We start from the raw sequence: 17772 nt of genomic DNA, 5'->3' as shown, positions 1-17772 counted from the left end.
ATAGGGATAAACAAAGAGGTTACAAAGGTTAGGATATGTGTGTGTGTGCGCGCGAGAGTATACCTGTCCTTTTTTCCCCCCAAGGTAAGTCTTTCCGCTCCCGGGATTGGAATGACTCCTTACCCTCTCCCTTAAAACCCACATCCTTTCACCTTTCCTTCTCCTTCCCTCTTTCCTGACGAAGCAACCGTTGGTTGCGAAAGCTAGAATTTTGTGTGTATGTTTGTGTTTGTTTGTGTGTCTGTCGACCTGCCAGCACTTTCATTTGGTAAGTCACATCATCATATTTTTCCTACGTGGAATGGTTCCCTCTATTACATTCATATCATTAATTTGAACCCAACAATTACGTTTGTTATTGTCACTGTTGCACTTCGAAATCTTTCTTGTCGTCTTATTTTCTCTTTCTGTTTTTACCAGTAGTCTCACTTTGTATTCACCTTCCCCTTTTCACCGTAATCTACTATACAATTTTATCCCGCCTATATATACTCAATAATACGTAACCCACTTCCAAACCATAACAAAAAAAAATTATTTTCCGCTTTCAACACTACCGCTGCTATAAAATCCACCGTTTCTAGTTAAAAAACAGTTGCTTTCACATATTAAACAACTATTTCGGCTGGTTCTAATAACTTTCGCTTTATTCCCACTTCCGTTTTTCGTACATCACTGATCATTTTTAGCCGCTCCCCACAGGTTTTAACGTCATTATTTCTTCGTCAGACAATTGTTAGCCCCATTTTCATAATCTTTCACCACAACACCACTCCTTTTAATACATTTACACATAGTTTTTTTGAAATTTTCCCGAATTTCTCCATCCTTTAAAGTGTTTTAGTGGCAACACAACCACCTAACCTTTATGCACATCGTTGTCTACCAACCCAAGTTCACCACAGGATCAACTTAACCAACACTTTTTCGCCTTTTTTCATACCAGATAGATCTCCAGTTGCTTTCTAGTTCACCTTTATCTCTCCCCATATATTTTTATTTTTCGTTTTCATTTCAACCTCATGTTACACTTTCCACCTTCTAATACCATGTCACCCTCACAACACCCCCACAACGACCCCATTAAGTTTTATTTACATTCCCTCCGCAAACATGCCCTTGCCCTAGCCAGATTACGCTCCCATATTTCATTTTCTCAGGCTTGTCTGACATTTGGCATTACCCCCAAAGGCCTCACACTTAAAGTTACCATCTCTGGCTGCAACCCTTCTTTCCATCAATCCCTATACCAGTTCCAAACTGAACAATCCATTGCCCTCACCCACCTAATCTTTCACCTACACATCAACTCAGTCAACGAACACACCCGTCAACTCCTATCCTTCATGAAAGTCCTCAATCTTTCCTCTCCCACATCCACACCGGCTGTTCAGAGCATCCTCCTACAGGCCAACCGCAAATTATAACAGGATGCCACCCTCCACCTCAAAAAACTATCCAATCTCCTGGTTTCCCACCTCCGGAAAGGCAACTCACTCACCCTTCACAACCTTTCCAGCAAACCTCAACCTCCTCTCACTGCACCCAAACCCAGTCTCTCCCATCTACTCAATCTCCCACTTCCAGCTCCACTCCCTCCAAAACCTCAAAATTCCAATCAACACAATCTGGAACCACAACACCCTAATTCAGTAGTTAACCTTTCCTCCAAACCTCTCTCCCAATCCAAAACCTCTGTCCTATCCAAAGGCCTCACCTTCAGCCCCACTCCCAGATTCAACCAAACAGCCCTCGTCAAAGATTTACTGTCCTACACTCGTACTCTCTGCTGGAAATATCACTTTGCCACGAAGAAAAATTATCCTAATCCTACTCCTAATGATCCAACTCCCCAAGACACTATCCAAATTGAACCATGCCTGGAACAGTTCCGTCCCCCGTCACAGCGGGATCCACCTCCTCTTCCCCAAAATCACCCTCTCCAAACCTTCCAGGAATTTCTGACTTCCAGCCTTCCCTCTCAATCCTTCTTAAAAACCCTTAATCCTACTCCCAACATTACCACTGTTGAAGCCCAAGCTATCCGTGATCTGAAGGCTGACCGATCCATCGTCATTCTTCCGGCGGACAAGGGTTCCACGACCGTGGTACTTGATCGTCGGGAGTATGTGGCTGAGGGACTGCGTCAGCTTTCAGACAACACCACATACAAAGTTTACCGAGGTAATCCCATTCCTGATGTCCAGGCAGAGCTTCAAGGAATCCTCAGAACCTTAGGCCCCCTACAAAACCTTTCACCTGACTCCATCAACCTCCTGACCCCACCAACACCCTGCACCCCTACCTTCTGTCTTCTTCCTAAAATTCACAAACCCAATCATCCCGGCCGCCCCATTGTAGCTGGTTACCAAGCCCCCACAGAGCGTATCTCTGCCTACGTAGATCAACACCTTCAACCCATTACATGCAGTCTCCCATCCTTCATCAAAGACACCAACCACTTTCTCGAACGCCTGGAAGCCTTACCCAATCCGTTACCCCCGGAAACCATCCTTGTAACCATTGATGCCACTTCCTTATACACAAATATGCCACACATCCAGGGTCTCGTTGCAATGGAGCACTTCCTTTCACGCCGATCACCTGCCACCCTACCTAAAACCTCTTTCCTCATTACCTTAGCCAGCTTCATCCTGACCCACAACTTCTTCACTTTTGAAGGCCAGACATACCAACAATTAAAGGGAACAGCCATGGGTACCAGGATGGCCCCCTCGTACGCCAACCAATTAATGGGTCGCTTAGAGGAAGCCTTCTTGGTTACCCAAGCCTGCCAACCCAAAGTTTGGTACAGATTTATTGATGACGTCTTCATGATCTGGACTCACAGTGAAGAAGAACTCCAGAATTTCCTCTCCAACCTCAACTCCTTTGGTTCCATCAGATTCACCTGGTCCTACTCTAAATCCCATGCCACTTTCCTTGACGTTGACCTCCACCTGGCCAATGGCCAGCTACACACGTCCGTCCACATCAAACCCACCAACAAGCAACAGTACCTCCATTATGACAGCTGCCACCCATTCCACATCAAACGGTCCCTTCCCTACAGCCTAGGTCTTCGTGGCAAACGAATCTGCTCCAGTCCGGAATCCCTGAACCATTACACCTACAACCTGACAACAGCTTTCGCATCCCGCAACTACCCTCCGAACCTGGTACGGAAGCAAATAACCAGAGCCACTTCCTCATCCCCTCAAACCCAGAATCCCCCACAGAATAACCACAAGAGTGTCCCACTTGTGCCAGGATACTTTCCGGAACTGTACCATACTCTGAATGTGGCTCTCGAGCAGGGATACGACTTCCTCAAACCCTGCCCTGAAATGAGATCCACCCTTCATGAAATCCTCCCCACTCCACCAAGAGTGTCTTTCCGCCGTCCACCTAAACTTCGTAACCTGTTAGTTCATCCCTATGAAATCCCCAAACCACCTTCCCTACCCTCTGGCTCCTATCCTTGTAACCGCCCCCGGTGTAAAACCTGTCCCATGCACCCTCCCACCACCACCTACTCCAGTCCTGTAACCCGGAAGGTGTACACGATCAAAGGCAGAGCCACGTGTGAAAAAGCACCCACGTGATTTACCAACTGACCTGCCTACACTGTGATACATTCTATGCGGGAATGACCAGCAACAAACTGTCCATTCGCATGAATGGACACAGGCAGACAGCGATTTTTTTATATATATATATATATATATATATATATATATATATATATATATATATATATATATAGAGGGAAACATTCCACGTCGGAAAAATATATCTAAAAACAAAGATGTTTGCGTTTGTTTGTGTGTCTATCGACCTGCCAGCACTTTCATCTTTGTTTTTTTTATATATATATACACACACACACACACACACACACACACACACACACGAGTGCGCTATTACCTGGCTGCCCTGAGTCGGAAATGCGCACGTGACGGGGCGGCATATGCCTCCGTCCACATCGCGCAGCACCTCGAACATGCTCTTGATGCCAAACTTGCCACCCCCGGAGAGGCGCTCCAGCTGCTCCTTCCCCCTCTGGTAGCGCCCATCGCCGGGTTTCGACCCGAAGGCTTCTGCGAACGGTGGCCGGCCGCTGCCCTCCCACCGTCCCAGCGAGGTCGCCATGTCCGCCAGGCCCTCCGAGCAGCGGTCGTAGTCGTCAGACAGTGACAGGGCGTTCGAGATGTTGCGGAAGCCGGCTGTGAGAAACAGAACCCAAAACCCGAGCTGCAGCGCGTAACGCGCAATATGCCATTTGGACCACATACTTTCTCAAATTTATGATCTTATCGTTTTTTAAATCTTATCTGAAATGTTTTAAACTCTGAATGTATAGAAGTATATGTCGCGCTAGCACAACAACAAAATTTTCTCAGACAACTATAAAATTAATTAATCTAAAAAAATTACACTGAAAAAATACATTACGGAAGGTTCCAAATGATTGGAAAAGAGCACAGGTAGTCCCAGTCTTCAAGAAGGGTCGTCGAGCACATGCGCAAAACTATAGACCTATATCTCTGACGTCGATCTGTTGTAGAATTTTAGAACATGTTTTTTCCTCGAGTATCATGTCATTTTTGGAAACCCAGAATCTACTATGTAGGAATCAACATGGATTCCGGAAATAGCGATTGTGTGAGACCCAACTCGCTTTATTTGTTCATGAGACGCAGAAAATATTAGATACAGGTTCCCAGGTAGATGCTATTTTTCTTGGCTTCCGGAAGGCGTTCGATACAATTCCGCACTGTCGCCTGATAAAGTAAGAGCCTACGGAATATCAGTCCAGCTGTGTGGCTGGATTGCAGAGTTTTTAGCAAACAGAACACAGCATGTTGTTATCAATAGAGAGACGTCTACAGACGTTGAAGTAACCTCTGGCGTGCCACAGGGGAGTGTTATGGGACCATTGCTTTTCACAATATATATAAATGACCTAGTAGATAGTGTCGGAAGTTCCATGCGGCTTTTCGCGGATGATGCTGTAGTATACAGAGAAGTTGCAGCATTAGAAAATAGTAGCGAAATGCAGGAAGATCTGCAGCGGATAGGCACTTGGTGCAGGGAGTGGCAACTGTCCCTTAACATAGACAAATGTAATGTATTGCGAATACATAGAAAGAAGGATCCTTTATTGTATGATTATATGATAGCGGAAAAAACACTGGTAGCAGTTACTTCTGTAAAATATCTGGGAATATGCGTGCAGAACGATTTGAAGTGGAATGATCATATAAAATTAATTGTTGGTAAGGCGGGTACCAGGTTGAGATTCATTGGGAGAGTGCTTAGAAAATGTAGTCCATCAACAAAGGAGGTGGCTTACAAAACACTCGTTCGACCTATACTTGAGTATTGCTCATCAGTGTGGGATCCGTACCAGATCGGGTTGGCGGAGGAGATAGAGAAGATCCAAAGAAGAGTGGTGCGTTTCGTCACAGGGTTATTTGGTAACCGTGATAGCGTTACGGAGATGTTTAATAAACTCAAGTGGCAGACTCTGCAAGAGAGGCGCTCTGCATCATGGTGTAGCTTGCTCGCCAGGTTTCGAGAGGGTGTGTTTCTGGATGAGGTATCGAATATATTGCTTCCCCCTGCTTATACCTCCCGAGGAGATCAGGAATGTAAAATTAGAGAGATTCGAGTGCGCACGGAGGCTATCACACAGTCGTTCTTCCCGCGAACAATACGCGATTGGAACAGGAAAGGGAGGTAATGACAGTGGCACGTAAAGTGCCCTCCGCCACACACCGTTGGGTGGCTTGCGGAGTATAAATGTAGATGTAGATGTTTACGACTTATCTTAGAAGAAAGATTAAGGAAAGGCAGAACTACATTTCTAGCATTTGTAGACTTAGAGAAAGCTTTTGACAATGTTGACTGGAATATTCTCTTTCAAATTCTGAAGGTGGCAGGGGTAAAATACAGGGAGCGAAAAGTTATTTACAATTTGTACGGTAAGCAGATGGCAGTTAGAAGAGTCAAGGGACACGAAAGCAGTGGTTGGGAAGGGAGTGAGACAGGGTTGTAGTCTCTCCCAGAAGTTATTCTATCTGTATATTGAGCGAGCAGTAAAGGAAACAAAAGAAAAATTCGGAGTAGGTATTAAAATCCGTGGAGAAGAAATAAAAACTTTGAGGTTTGCCGATGACATTGTAATTCTGTCAGACAGCAAAGGACTTGGAAGAGCAGTTGAACGGAATGGACAGTGTCTTGAAAGGAGGATATAAGATGAACATCAACAAAAGCAAAACGAGGATAATGGAATGTAGCCGAATTAAGTCGGGTGATGCTGAGGGAATTAAGATTAGTAAATGAGACACTTAAAGTAGTAAAGGAGTTTTGTTATTTGGGGAGCAAAATAACTGATGATGGTTGAAGTAGAGAGGATATAAAATGTAGACTGGCAATGGCAAGGAAAGCATTTCTGAAGAAGAGAAATTTGTTAACATCGAGTATAGATTTAAGTGTCACGAAGTCATTTCTGAAAGTATTTGTAAGGAGTGTAGCCATGTATGGAAGTGAAACATGGACGATAAATAGTTTAGACAAGAAGAGAATAGAAGCTTTCGAAATGAGGTGCTACAGAAGAATGCTGAAGATTAGATGGCTAGATCATATAACTAATGAGGAGGTACTGAATAGGATTGGGGAGAAGAGAAGTTTGTGGTACAACTTGACTACAAGAAGGGATCGGTTGGTAGGACATGTTCTGAGGCATCAAGGGATCACCAATTTATTACTGGAGGGCAGTGTGGAGGGTAAAAATCGTAGAGGGAGACCAAGAGATGAATACACTAAGCAGATTCAGAAGGATTTAGGCTGCAGTAGGCACTGGGAGATGAAGAAGCTTGCACAGGATATAGTAGCGTGGAGAGCTGCATCAAACCAGTCTCAGGACTGAAGACCACAACAACAACTACAACAACTGTACCTCAAAAAGATAAAATTTTGTTTATGAGAATATATATTATCATAACTGTTGAATTGTGCTTGTGATTGAATTTCATTTTCTGTAAATTATTTACAGTTTAATGTTCTGTGTTTAAATCTTAGTATGACTATACCTTTGTTGATGTACTTTGGAACGATGTTAACTGTGTGTAAGTTGTGTTGTGTATCCTGGCGGGAAGTGAAGCAAGGAGGGATGTAAAGTTGTTCTATTGTACTCAGTTATTGGACAAATTGTAAATTCAAGTTACGTAGATATGGAAAGTATTTCACGGAATGAAAACTGTATAATTGATGGCAGCAAGGCATCTAGAACTATTAAATATGAAAATTACATACGAATCAGTTTGTCGCCTATGTTATTTAAGAAACATGTCAACCTATTAGCCTTCCAGACATACAAGAAAATCTGGGTTCCAGACAGGAGGAATTCAAGCAACGGACTGAAGCAGATCCTAAAGAGGGGAAAAAAATGAGTATTTTTTCTTTAAAACTACCGCTAGACCCAGCCAATATTTTTTACTCCATGAACATTTATTACAATTAAAGGCCATCCAATTGTGTGCAACAAATGAGGTAGTTAAAAGTGGTCTGACAAATGTCGTGAAAATAATTAAAAATTGTGTTTATTTGGACACGTATCACAGTTGTACAAAATTTCTTAAATGCCAACATTTCTGGCGTCGACTGGAATTACTGTGCCACATTTTACATTTCCCCCACAATATGCTGGTGGCCCGACAGCTCAGGGGCGTGTCCTCATGCACGTCAACTGTCACTTGAAAATGGCGTAATACCCGACACTGGCCAGTAGTGGAAAATACAAAATATAGTCTCCACAAAAGTCATTTCATTAATTAAAAATAATGAGAGATCATGGAGAGAACCTGAAAAGGAATGAGAATTTATCAGCTACTCCTAAAATACTCACGAATCTGTGAATACGCTAGACATTCCCGTGGTTTCTAAACAAATTCTGGTAGACCCTATCAACTGTCAAATAGCAAAAGCACTTACAGAAAGCTCAATCGGTGAAGAAACACAAGAAGAACGTGGGCTTTCATCTGGGTCCAGTGGCTCACACTGATTACCATCATTATAAGATAATGATCTGATAAATGAAGCGTCACTTTATAATCTCTTACAGGAAGTGTGACTCAAGTCATAGTTAATCCTACTCTACACATTAATAAATACTCTAGTAAAACTAGCCTCTACAACTTGACGGAATACTAATTTTGTAATGGGAAGTCCTTAACAGATTGTAAATAATTTAAGGAATAAAGGTAACAACTCAATGAAAAGATGATGGGTGTGCCACATTAACGGCACATAAATGGGGCTGACAACGTAGCTAGCTTTCTGAAGCTAGCAATATTCTTATGCCCTCGTGTGTGTTTCGATGAAACGGCACCTCAAATTATTTATACATTGTTAAAGAAGTATGAATCGTTGTGATATGATGTACACCTACAGTAACCAGGCTGAGTATAACACGATTTGCACAATATTAACACTCTGGAGATGAGTGACGTAGCACTTACGTTGTGTGGATTACACTTCCAAAGGACGAGTGACAAAGGATCTATGTCAGGCATTTCTCAGTCTTCATAAATGTATTCAAAGATTTGTCTTACATCCATCACCTGTATAAAGCTACTAACATGCTTGCACTATCACAATTAAACACCAGATGGCAGCACCAGTCACTTGTACTGGTGGTAACACATCCTGTAAAACTCTTATTGTGTAAGACATCCTATGGAACATTACTAAATGCTTTCTCTGAAAATGGCCTAGAACAAATAGTTTGGAATCCCACCCATAATCGAATTATATTGGCTCTCATGGCAACAAATAGAGCTAATCTCTTCGAGGATGTCCACATCGAAACAGTGACATGGCTGTGGCAACGTTGATTACCAAAGTAAAAAGGACAACTAAAACCAAGCAGAATGATATACACATGTTCAGGAAACAAGACAAAAAGTCAGTGTTGTCCAATTTCAGTAAGGAACTTCGAACATTCAGCACAGGGCAGGTGCAGGAGCATGTAGAGGAACTGTGGCTCAAGTTTAAAAGAACAATTGACCACGCACTGGACAGATGTGTTGTATCCAACGGAACACTTCACAATGGGAACGAACCTCCACGATATACAGTCAATGTAAAGAAACTTCAAAAGAAACAGAGGTTACTGGATAATAGGTATAAAAGTGTAGGGCTACAGATAGAGAGATGCTGAATGAAATGCATTTGGCTGTCAAGAGAGCAATGCGTGATGCCTTCAATGACTACCGCAGCAGAATATTGTCAAATGATATTTCACAAACCCAAGGAAATTCTGGTCATATGTAAAGGCTGTTAGTAACACCAAAGTTGGTGGTGGTGATGACAATTGGTTTATGGGACACTCAACTGTGCAGTCATCACAACCTGTACAAAGTCCCAATTTTTACACCGTCCAATTTGTTTCACAGTCCAATCGAGCCACTGTCAGGAATGATGATGATGATGATGACAACACAAACACATAGTCCTCATGCACAGAAAATCCCCAACCCAGCCAGGAATCGAACCCAGGACCCCGTGATCGAGAGGTAAAAATGCTAGCCACTAGACCACTAGCTGCAGACATCAACATTAGTGTACAGTCGAGACTAGCGAGTAAGACAGGAACTGAAATTAAAGGTTGCAAAGCAAAAGCTGAAATGCTTAGCTCCATTTTCAAATGTTCCTTTACGAAGGAAAATTCAGGAGAATTGCCTCAATTTAATCCTTGTACCACTGGAAAGATGAGTGAAATAAGTATTAGTGTCAGCAGCGTTGAGAAACAGCTGCAGTAGTTGAAACTGAACAAAGCTCCAGGCCCCAATGGAAACCCTGTCAAATTATATACTGAATTTGCGGCTGAGCTAGCCATCTTCTAACTGTAACCTATCATAGATTCCTTGAACAAAAAGCCGTGCCCAGTTCTTGGAAACAAGCACAGGTCCCACCCATCTACAATAAGAACATTAGAAGTGATCCACAGAACTGCTGTCCAATATCCTTGATATCAATTTGTTGTAGAATCTTATAACATATTCTGAGCTCAAACACAATGAAGCATCTCAAACAGAAGGACCTCCTCAATGTCAACCAGCATAGATTTCGAAGACAATGAATCACGTGAAGCCCAAATCACAATTTTCTCACACGATGTGCTGAAAGCTTTGGATCGAGGTAGTCTGGTAGACACAGTATTTCTTGATTTCTGAAAAGCATCTGACTAATTATCACACCCATGCTTATTGTCAAAAGTTCAACCATATGAGATATCAAGTGATATTTGTGCCTGGATTGAGGACTTTTTGGTAGGGAAGAGACAGCATGTTATCTTGGATGAAGTGTCACTCTCAGATGTAGAAGTAACTTCAGATGTTGGGACCCTTGCTGAATATATTTTATATTTTGACCTTGTGGACAGTATTAATAGTAACGTCAGACTTTTATGCAGTTGATGCAGTTATCTACAATGAAGTACTGTCTGAAAGAAGCTGCATAAATATTCAGTCAGATCTTGATAAGATTTCAAACAGTTGCAGAGACTGGAACTTGCTTTAAATGTTCAGAAATGTAAAACTGTGCACTTTGTAGCGGGACTTTGAATTTCGCCGCATTACACTCGTTCCCTCAGATAACCGTCGCACCTGTATGAGCGCTCGACGGCAGAGATAATATATAAGAAAAGGAAAGTACTAAATATGTAACTATTTTTGTTTGCTATCCGCCTTTTGTCTCTCGAGAGCGGAAGCTTAATGCAGACGTATTGTGGATATTTGTATGAAATTCAGAGAATGGAAGCAGCAACATAAAATACAATGCATTTAATATCAAGACGATTTTGATTTGTGTAAATTAGTGATTCCTGGACAATTGCAAGATTTCGGAGCAGCTACTACTTTTCACACAGAAATGAAGTAAGAGATTTTTGAAGACCTGGACGCCGCACGAAAGAAGACATGTTAACACGGTAAAGGATGAACTCTTGTCTACGCCATTTCCCCCTGCTAATCACATTTTGTTATTCTCCGTTCTTTTTCAAATAATTTTTGTAGTGGAAATTGGTTTGACTTTTGCTCAGAAATGCCACAGGGACCACCCCAACAATAGCTTTCCGAATCACGAAGTCTGATAACTTTTCTGTAATACAAAGTCCAATTTGCATTTCATTCTTTCCCTTTTTCAAGGTCATTAACAATTTTAAAACCCCCTTTTTATTCACCATTTCTTCCCACATTTTCAACCTTTTCTCCTCCTTTTCTTTTTTATTAACCACTAGAACTGGCGACCGTGACAGGACTCGAACCTGCAATCTTGCTGCAGAGACTGGAACTTGCTTTAAATGTTCAGAAATGTAAAACTGTGCACTTCACAGAATGAAAAAGCATAGTATCACATGACTACAATATCAATGGGTCCCAGTCGGAATTGGTCAACTCGTACAAATACCTGGGTGTAACACTTTGTAAGGATATGAAAAGGAACGATTACATAGGCGCAGCCATGGGTAAAGCAAGTGGTACACTTTGGTTTATTGTTAAAACACGGGGGAAGTGCACTCAGTCTACTAAGGGGATTGCTTACAAATCAGTCATATGATCCATTTCAGAATACTGCTTATGTGTAGAGGATCCATACCACATAGGACTAAGAGAGGATACTGAATCTATATAGAGAAGGGCAGCACAAATGGTCACAGGTTTGTTTAGTCTGTGGGAGAAAGTCACAGAGATACCGAAGGAAGTCAACTGGCACTCCTGAAGATAAGACCTTAAGTATCCCGACAGTCTACTAACAAAGTTTCAAGAACCGGTTTACACAATGTCTCCAGGAATATACAACAACTTCCTACACATCGTTCCCAAAGGGATCGTGAGGACAAGATTAAAATAATTACAGCACACAGATAGAGACATTAAAACTTTTATTCTTCCCACGCTCCATACATAAACAGAACAGAAAGTAACCCCAATAACTGTAGATGTAGATTGGCGGGAGAGAAATTCAGACAACGCTGTATGTGGCTCGCTTTGTGGTTTTCACACTCCTCCCATCAAACAGTGCATCTCACAAGGTCACATGCAGTGTTGTCTGTTACATTCTTTGTATTTATTTTCAAGATTGCTTGACAGTACAGTACTAAAAAAGACAAGTTGCACCTCCAAACTTGAGTGGAAAGTCTCAGAAGATAAGGGAAACAACAGTTACAAACAGAGTACCTATACTAGTGTTCAAAGTACTGCCAATTGCTACAAAAGACTTCTGACATCAGTTGTAAAGCTGTTGAAAACTGACAGTGAATGCTTCTTGTGGAATCACTCAAAGCACCATAATCACATCTAATTGGATACTGGCAATGTCTGTGAATGTTCGTGAAGAATACAGCTTACACATTCTTTGCTTCTCTCCAACTCTTCTGCTCTCATTCTCAAAGACAGCCATCAATTACCCGCAAGCATCTGTCACATTCATTTGATATTGTTAGGGATTGTCCTTGTTGATCTGAAAGAGGCTTACCCTTCCCATCTCTAAAGCATTTAAACCACACGGAAACACACTTCTTACTCACTGCTTCACCTTTGTACACTTGCACTAACATTCCACAAATCTGTAACTGTTTTTTCTAATTTGAAGCAAAACTTCATGTTAAGGCATTGCTCCATTTTGTACTGATATGAATGCAACAGATTATCAGCACCTGTCTTTGGCAAAGAGTGCAGAAGGGTTGAAGTTTATAAGCAAAGACAGTGTAAGAATTTTGTTGTTTACAAACAAACATTCACAGATGCTGCAGATATCTAACAATAGGTGACCACATTAATTCAAGTGATTCCACGAGATATTTTTGCTGGCAGTTTCAGACAGCCTCACAACCAGTGTCAGAAGTGTGTTGTAGCTAATGATGATTACTGTCAAATCCAGTGAAGTTATTCTGTTTGTAACTCTTTTTTCCTTCATTTCATGAGGCCAACCACTGAACAACTTTTTTCAGGCACACACTTTAGAAAAGGAATCCAATTGCATAGATGCTGGGAACAAAAAATGAACTTTTGTATAGAAGAGGAGACCATTTGTTGACTGTGAAATGGACAGACACTAGGAATATCTTTCTGTTAATGACAACTGAAAATGACTGCATCTGATGTCAATGTTCCAACAAAATCACAAATGATACAGCAGATGAAACCTGCCTGTATTTTTCAGTGTAATAAAAACAACTGGTGTGGACTGCAGCAATGAGTTACTTTCCTTTTGAGAGCAAGGAAAGTGGTGAAAGGAAAGTGGTGAAAAGAAAGTGTTCCCCTTCCCCTCCCCAGGAACTACATATCCTTTGGTGCGCAATAAATACAAACTATGCTGCACATCAAGAAATTCAATAAAAGGAAATTCCATGGTAACCAGTTCACATCCAAAGCAAGCCACACCGTTGAAAGTAACCTATGTATCAGTTCTTCAGGGAAGAAAAGCCCACATGGCACACCACTGGTTATTCAAATTTTTGTGTTAACAATGACGCTGTTTGTAGTGGATTTTTTGTTGTTGACGATCTTATCTTCTCTCATAAAGGAAGTGGCGAAATGTAAACTATGTGATGGTGTACGCTACCTGGAAATAACTGAACAACAAAGTAGCAGGAAGGGTTTAGTGTCAAAATTAGTTGTTCTGTGTAGAGCCTGCAAATAAATCTACCTCAAAAATGACTTCAAACATTGTGCATAATTCATATGATGTGAATTTGATATTAGTGTATGCAATGCGTGCAATACGAAAAGGGAAAAAGGCTGCTCAAACGTTTTGTGGTTTGATGGACCTTCCTCCTCCTCCTCCTCCCAGCAGGTTCAGCAAGTACATAAAAATACTTTTAGATGCCTTGACGGTTGTATCTAAAGCATCTATGAAACGTACAGCAGAAGAAACAGTAAATATTAGTGGAACCAGGGACATTGCTGTTGCACTTGATCGGACATGGCAACATTGAGGACATCATTCCTTGAGTGGTGCTGTAAGTGCTACTTCTCTGGAGAATGGAAAAGTTGTTGATGCTGAGTGCTTATCTAAGCACTGACACACATGCCATGGTAACACTGAAGGACATATTGAACATCAGTGTTCTAAGAATTATGATGTTTATGGTGGAGGTATGGAGTGTGATGGAGCTCTACAAATACTTCAGTACCTAGGCAATGGGGACTCTAAAGCTTTCAATAACATTAATGAGATCAATGTTTATGGTGATACATCTACATCTACATTTATACTCCGCAAGCCACCCAACGGTGTGTGGCGGAGGGCACTTTACGTGCCACTGTCATTACCTCCCTTTTCTGTTCCAGTCGCGTATGGTTCGCGGGAAGAACGACTGTCTGAAAGCCTCCGTGCGCACTCGAATCTCTCTAATTTTACATTCCTGATCTCCTCGGGAGGTATAAGCAGGGGGAAGCAATATATTCGATACCTCATCCAGAAACGCACCCTCTCGAAACCTGGTGAGCAAGCTACACCGCGATGCAGAGCGCCTCTCTTGCAGGATCTGCCACTTGAGTTTGTTAAACATCTCCGTAACGCTATCACGGTTACCAAATAACCCTGTGACGAAATGCGCCGCTCTTCTTTGGATCTTCTCTATCTCCTCTGTCACCCCGACCTATGATCATTCCACTACAAATCGCTCTGTACGCATACTCCCAGATATTTTACAGAAGTAACTGCTACCAGTGTTTGTTCCACTATCGTATAATCGTACAATAAAGGATCCTTCTTTCTATGTATTCGCAATACGTTACATTTGTCTATGTTAAGGGTCAGTTGCCACTCCCTGCACCAAGTGCCTATCCTTTGCAGATCTTCATGCATTTCGCTACAATTTTCTAATGCTGCAACTTCTCTGTATACTACAGCATCATCCGCGAAAAGCCGCATGGAACTTCCGACACTAGCTACTAGGTCATTTATATATATATTGTGAAAAGCAATGGTCCCACAACACTCCCCTATGGCACGCCAGAGGTTACTTTAACGTCTGTAGACGTCTCAATTGAGAACAACATACTGTGTTCTGTTTGCTAAAAACTCTTCAATCCAGCCACACAGCTGCTCTGATATTCCGTAGGCTCTTACTTTGTTTATCAGGCGACAGTGTGGAACTGTATCGAACGCCTTTCGGAAGTCAAGGAAAATAGCATCTACCTGGGAGCCTGTATCTAAATACCTTGGTAACAAAAGTGGAGTGTTGTGGACATGTGCAAAAGGGGATGGGTGCTAGATTGAGGAATCTACGAAGAGAAAGGAAAGTTGCTGTCACATGGAAAATCTCTGTCTGGCCATGGCAGATTGACAAACTGAAATAGACCACCTTCAGAGTTACTATGGACTGGCTATTAGAAGAACTGTCACTCTGAATGAAGTTACAGCAATGAGAAAAGCTGTATGGGCCACCTACTTTCATAAGTTGTCCACAGATGACCACACTGTTCACAGACTTTACCCCAAAGGAGCAGATTCTTGGTGTGGTTACCAAAAAGTAAAAGAAAGTGGTCAAAGATACCATCATGAGCAGCCTCTTCCTGAGCCTGTTATGAATGAAATAAAACCAATTTTTAGAGACCTGAGTGACCTTGTTTTGCATAGTAAAAGTCTTCATGGGGGAACTCAGAATACAAATGAAAGTTTCAACCATCGCATATGGGAAAGATTACCCAAGAATGTTTTTGTAGGACTAAATACATTAAAAGCTGGTGTAGTAGATACAGTGATATGTTTCAATGATGGAGTGATAGGAAGGTTGGAAGTCCTGATAAATTTAGGCATAAAATGTGGCTCTAATATGGAAGATCAATTGCTTGTGTGTGACAAAGGGTGCATGAAACAGAGATTCACTCTTCAAGTTACCAAAGAAGCAAGAAGTGCTAAAAGGAATGCCAAGAGGAAGCTTGATGATGAAGAAAAGAATTTTCAGGAATATGCTGAGGAACAGTTTAACTGGTCTCATATCTTCACAGTTTCCCACAAGTTGTATCTTTCAGAATTCAGGTAAAAATATTTCCTAAATTTATAGAGCATTGCTCTAATTTTTTTCTGTAACTTGCAATAGTCCATACTTACGTAGTAGACGAAAGCTTTCCTGCAGATTCAACTAAATTATAGAAACAGTAACATTTTTGTTAGGAAAAATTAAAAAAATTAAAATGTAAGATGTGATACTTTTTTCCTTGTAATATACATAACAGGTGGAATTAAATAGGTCTAGTACATCTGCCATCATGTCATGCATATCTGGTAAAAATTCAGTCTCCTTCAAATGTATAACACTGGATTAAATGGTACTTCAATTTGAGGAAGCATTTTGAAAAAAAAAAATGCATCAATTTCTTGTTAATTTTTTTAATAACCCTAAGCAGGTTCAAAAATATTCAAAATACTTCTAATTTGTTTAGAAAGTGTGCTGCATTACCTGATATCAACAATGAATCTGTAAAACATATACATTATAAACAGTGCCTCAAAGAAATAGGTGTTGATTTTTACTTAATACTGAGCTGGAGAAGTACCCTGTATCCTTAAGACAACTTATGTCAGAAAGAAATTGTTCCCTGTATCACGCTTTCTAGTGATGAACACCAAGAAATTTTGTAGTTTACACAGTTATCAAACCTAATGAAATGGTGTAGCTTCTATACAAGTTGAACCCGAACTCCGAAAAACTATCCGAGGTTGTTTGCGGATAATTTCCGAGGATTTCAGTGTAAGGGACCTGTCTAGTGACTCGTTACAGAATAATTATGTAATTACGATTTATTTGGTACGTTACTCCAATTACCTTTGTTCCTTTGAAACTACACTCAGAACAGTGAGAAGGCACGTAATATTAAAAATCAAAACCAAGAGACAGTAATGCAATGAACCTCGGATGCAACAGTACTCCCATTTTGGTTGCCGTCACTGTGGGAACAGCTCAACAAAGGATGATGATCTTCTGTCACCTTCTATGAATCCACATGGTAAGAATACTGTCTGACTACCCGTAAGTAAATCTGTCTGTACCACTGTGTATCACTATTAATGAACAGCTAACACTGCTGGAAAAATGAATCTGACAGGGGGAGGCCACAATGTCAGGATCATTGATTTGCTTTAAACTTCATACACTTTTAGAAGTCCATTAGGACAACATAGCGTATACATAGTAAGGCATACTACACAGGTAATTTTGAGAAAACTACACGAGAAGTTATGTGTGTCATTGATGTACCGGTGGTTTGCAACCCTGAGCACAGGCTGACAGTGGTCATCATTTGATCAACATTGAAGCTCTGTAATCAACAGAACACTGAGTCGAGTTGTCCTCTCTCCTTTCTTCTTCTTTTCTTTCCTTCCAATCCTAGTGATATTATTTTGTATATATTAAATTTGAAATGTAATCTGATGGCAGGGCATGCATATATGTATTTCCAAGCACTTTTATTAGCTTTCCAATGTTTTTCACTGTTTACTAATTTTTAGTATTACAACAAGTATTGTGCAACTTTACCTCTATAGTCAAGTTAGAAACTTTATCAAGAATCTTGAAACTTGTTCATATTTGATTGACAACGAATCAGAAATGGTTTCTCGTAAAGGGCCTATTAAAATATATTCAGTCTCACACTACCAATTTTTGGCACTGAAATTTACAAAAACATTGCATTATGGATAGTCTGCATAGAAATTGTTGGAGGAAATATAAATTTTTCAAAATGTCAACAAGCT

At 41.0% G+C, this 17772-nt stretch overlaps 1 protein-coding gene across 1 annotated transcript in view; it reads right to left on the bottom strand.

The window, feature by feature from the left end:
* The window catches only part of LOC124720340 (secernin-2), a 91522-nt gene that overhangs the window by 26922 nt on the left and 46828 nt on the right, over nucleotides 1-17772 (bottom strand). The window contains exon 5 of the mRNA XM_047245661.1: nucleotides 3928-4226. Coding sequence (XP_047101617.1) covers nucleotides 3928-4226 — 299 coding nt within the window. The remainder of the gene's footprint in view (nucleotides 1-3927; nucleotides 4227-17772) is intronic.

The sequence above is a fragment of the Schistocerca piceifrons genome, chromosome 11 (genome assembly GCF_021461385.2).
Source record: "Schistocerca piceifrons isolate TAMUIC-IGC-003096 chromosome 11, iqSchPice1.1, whole genome shotgun sequence".
Taxonomy (NCBI): domain Eukaryota; kingdom Metazoa; phylum Arthropoda; class Insecta; order Orthoptera; family Acrididae; genus Schistocerca; species Schistocerca piceifrons.
This window is presented reverse-complemented; position numbering and strand designations above follow the sequence as displayed.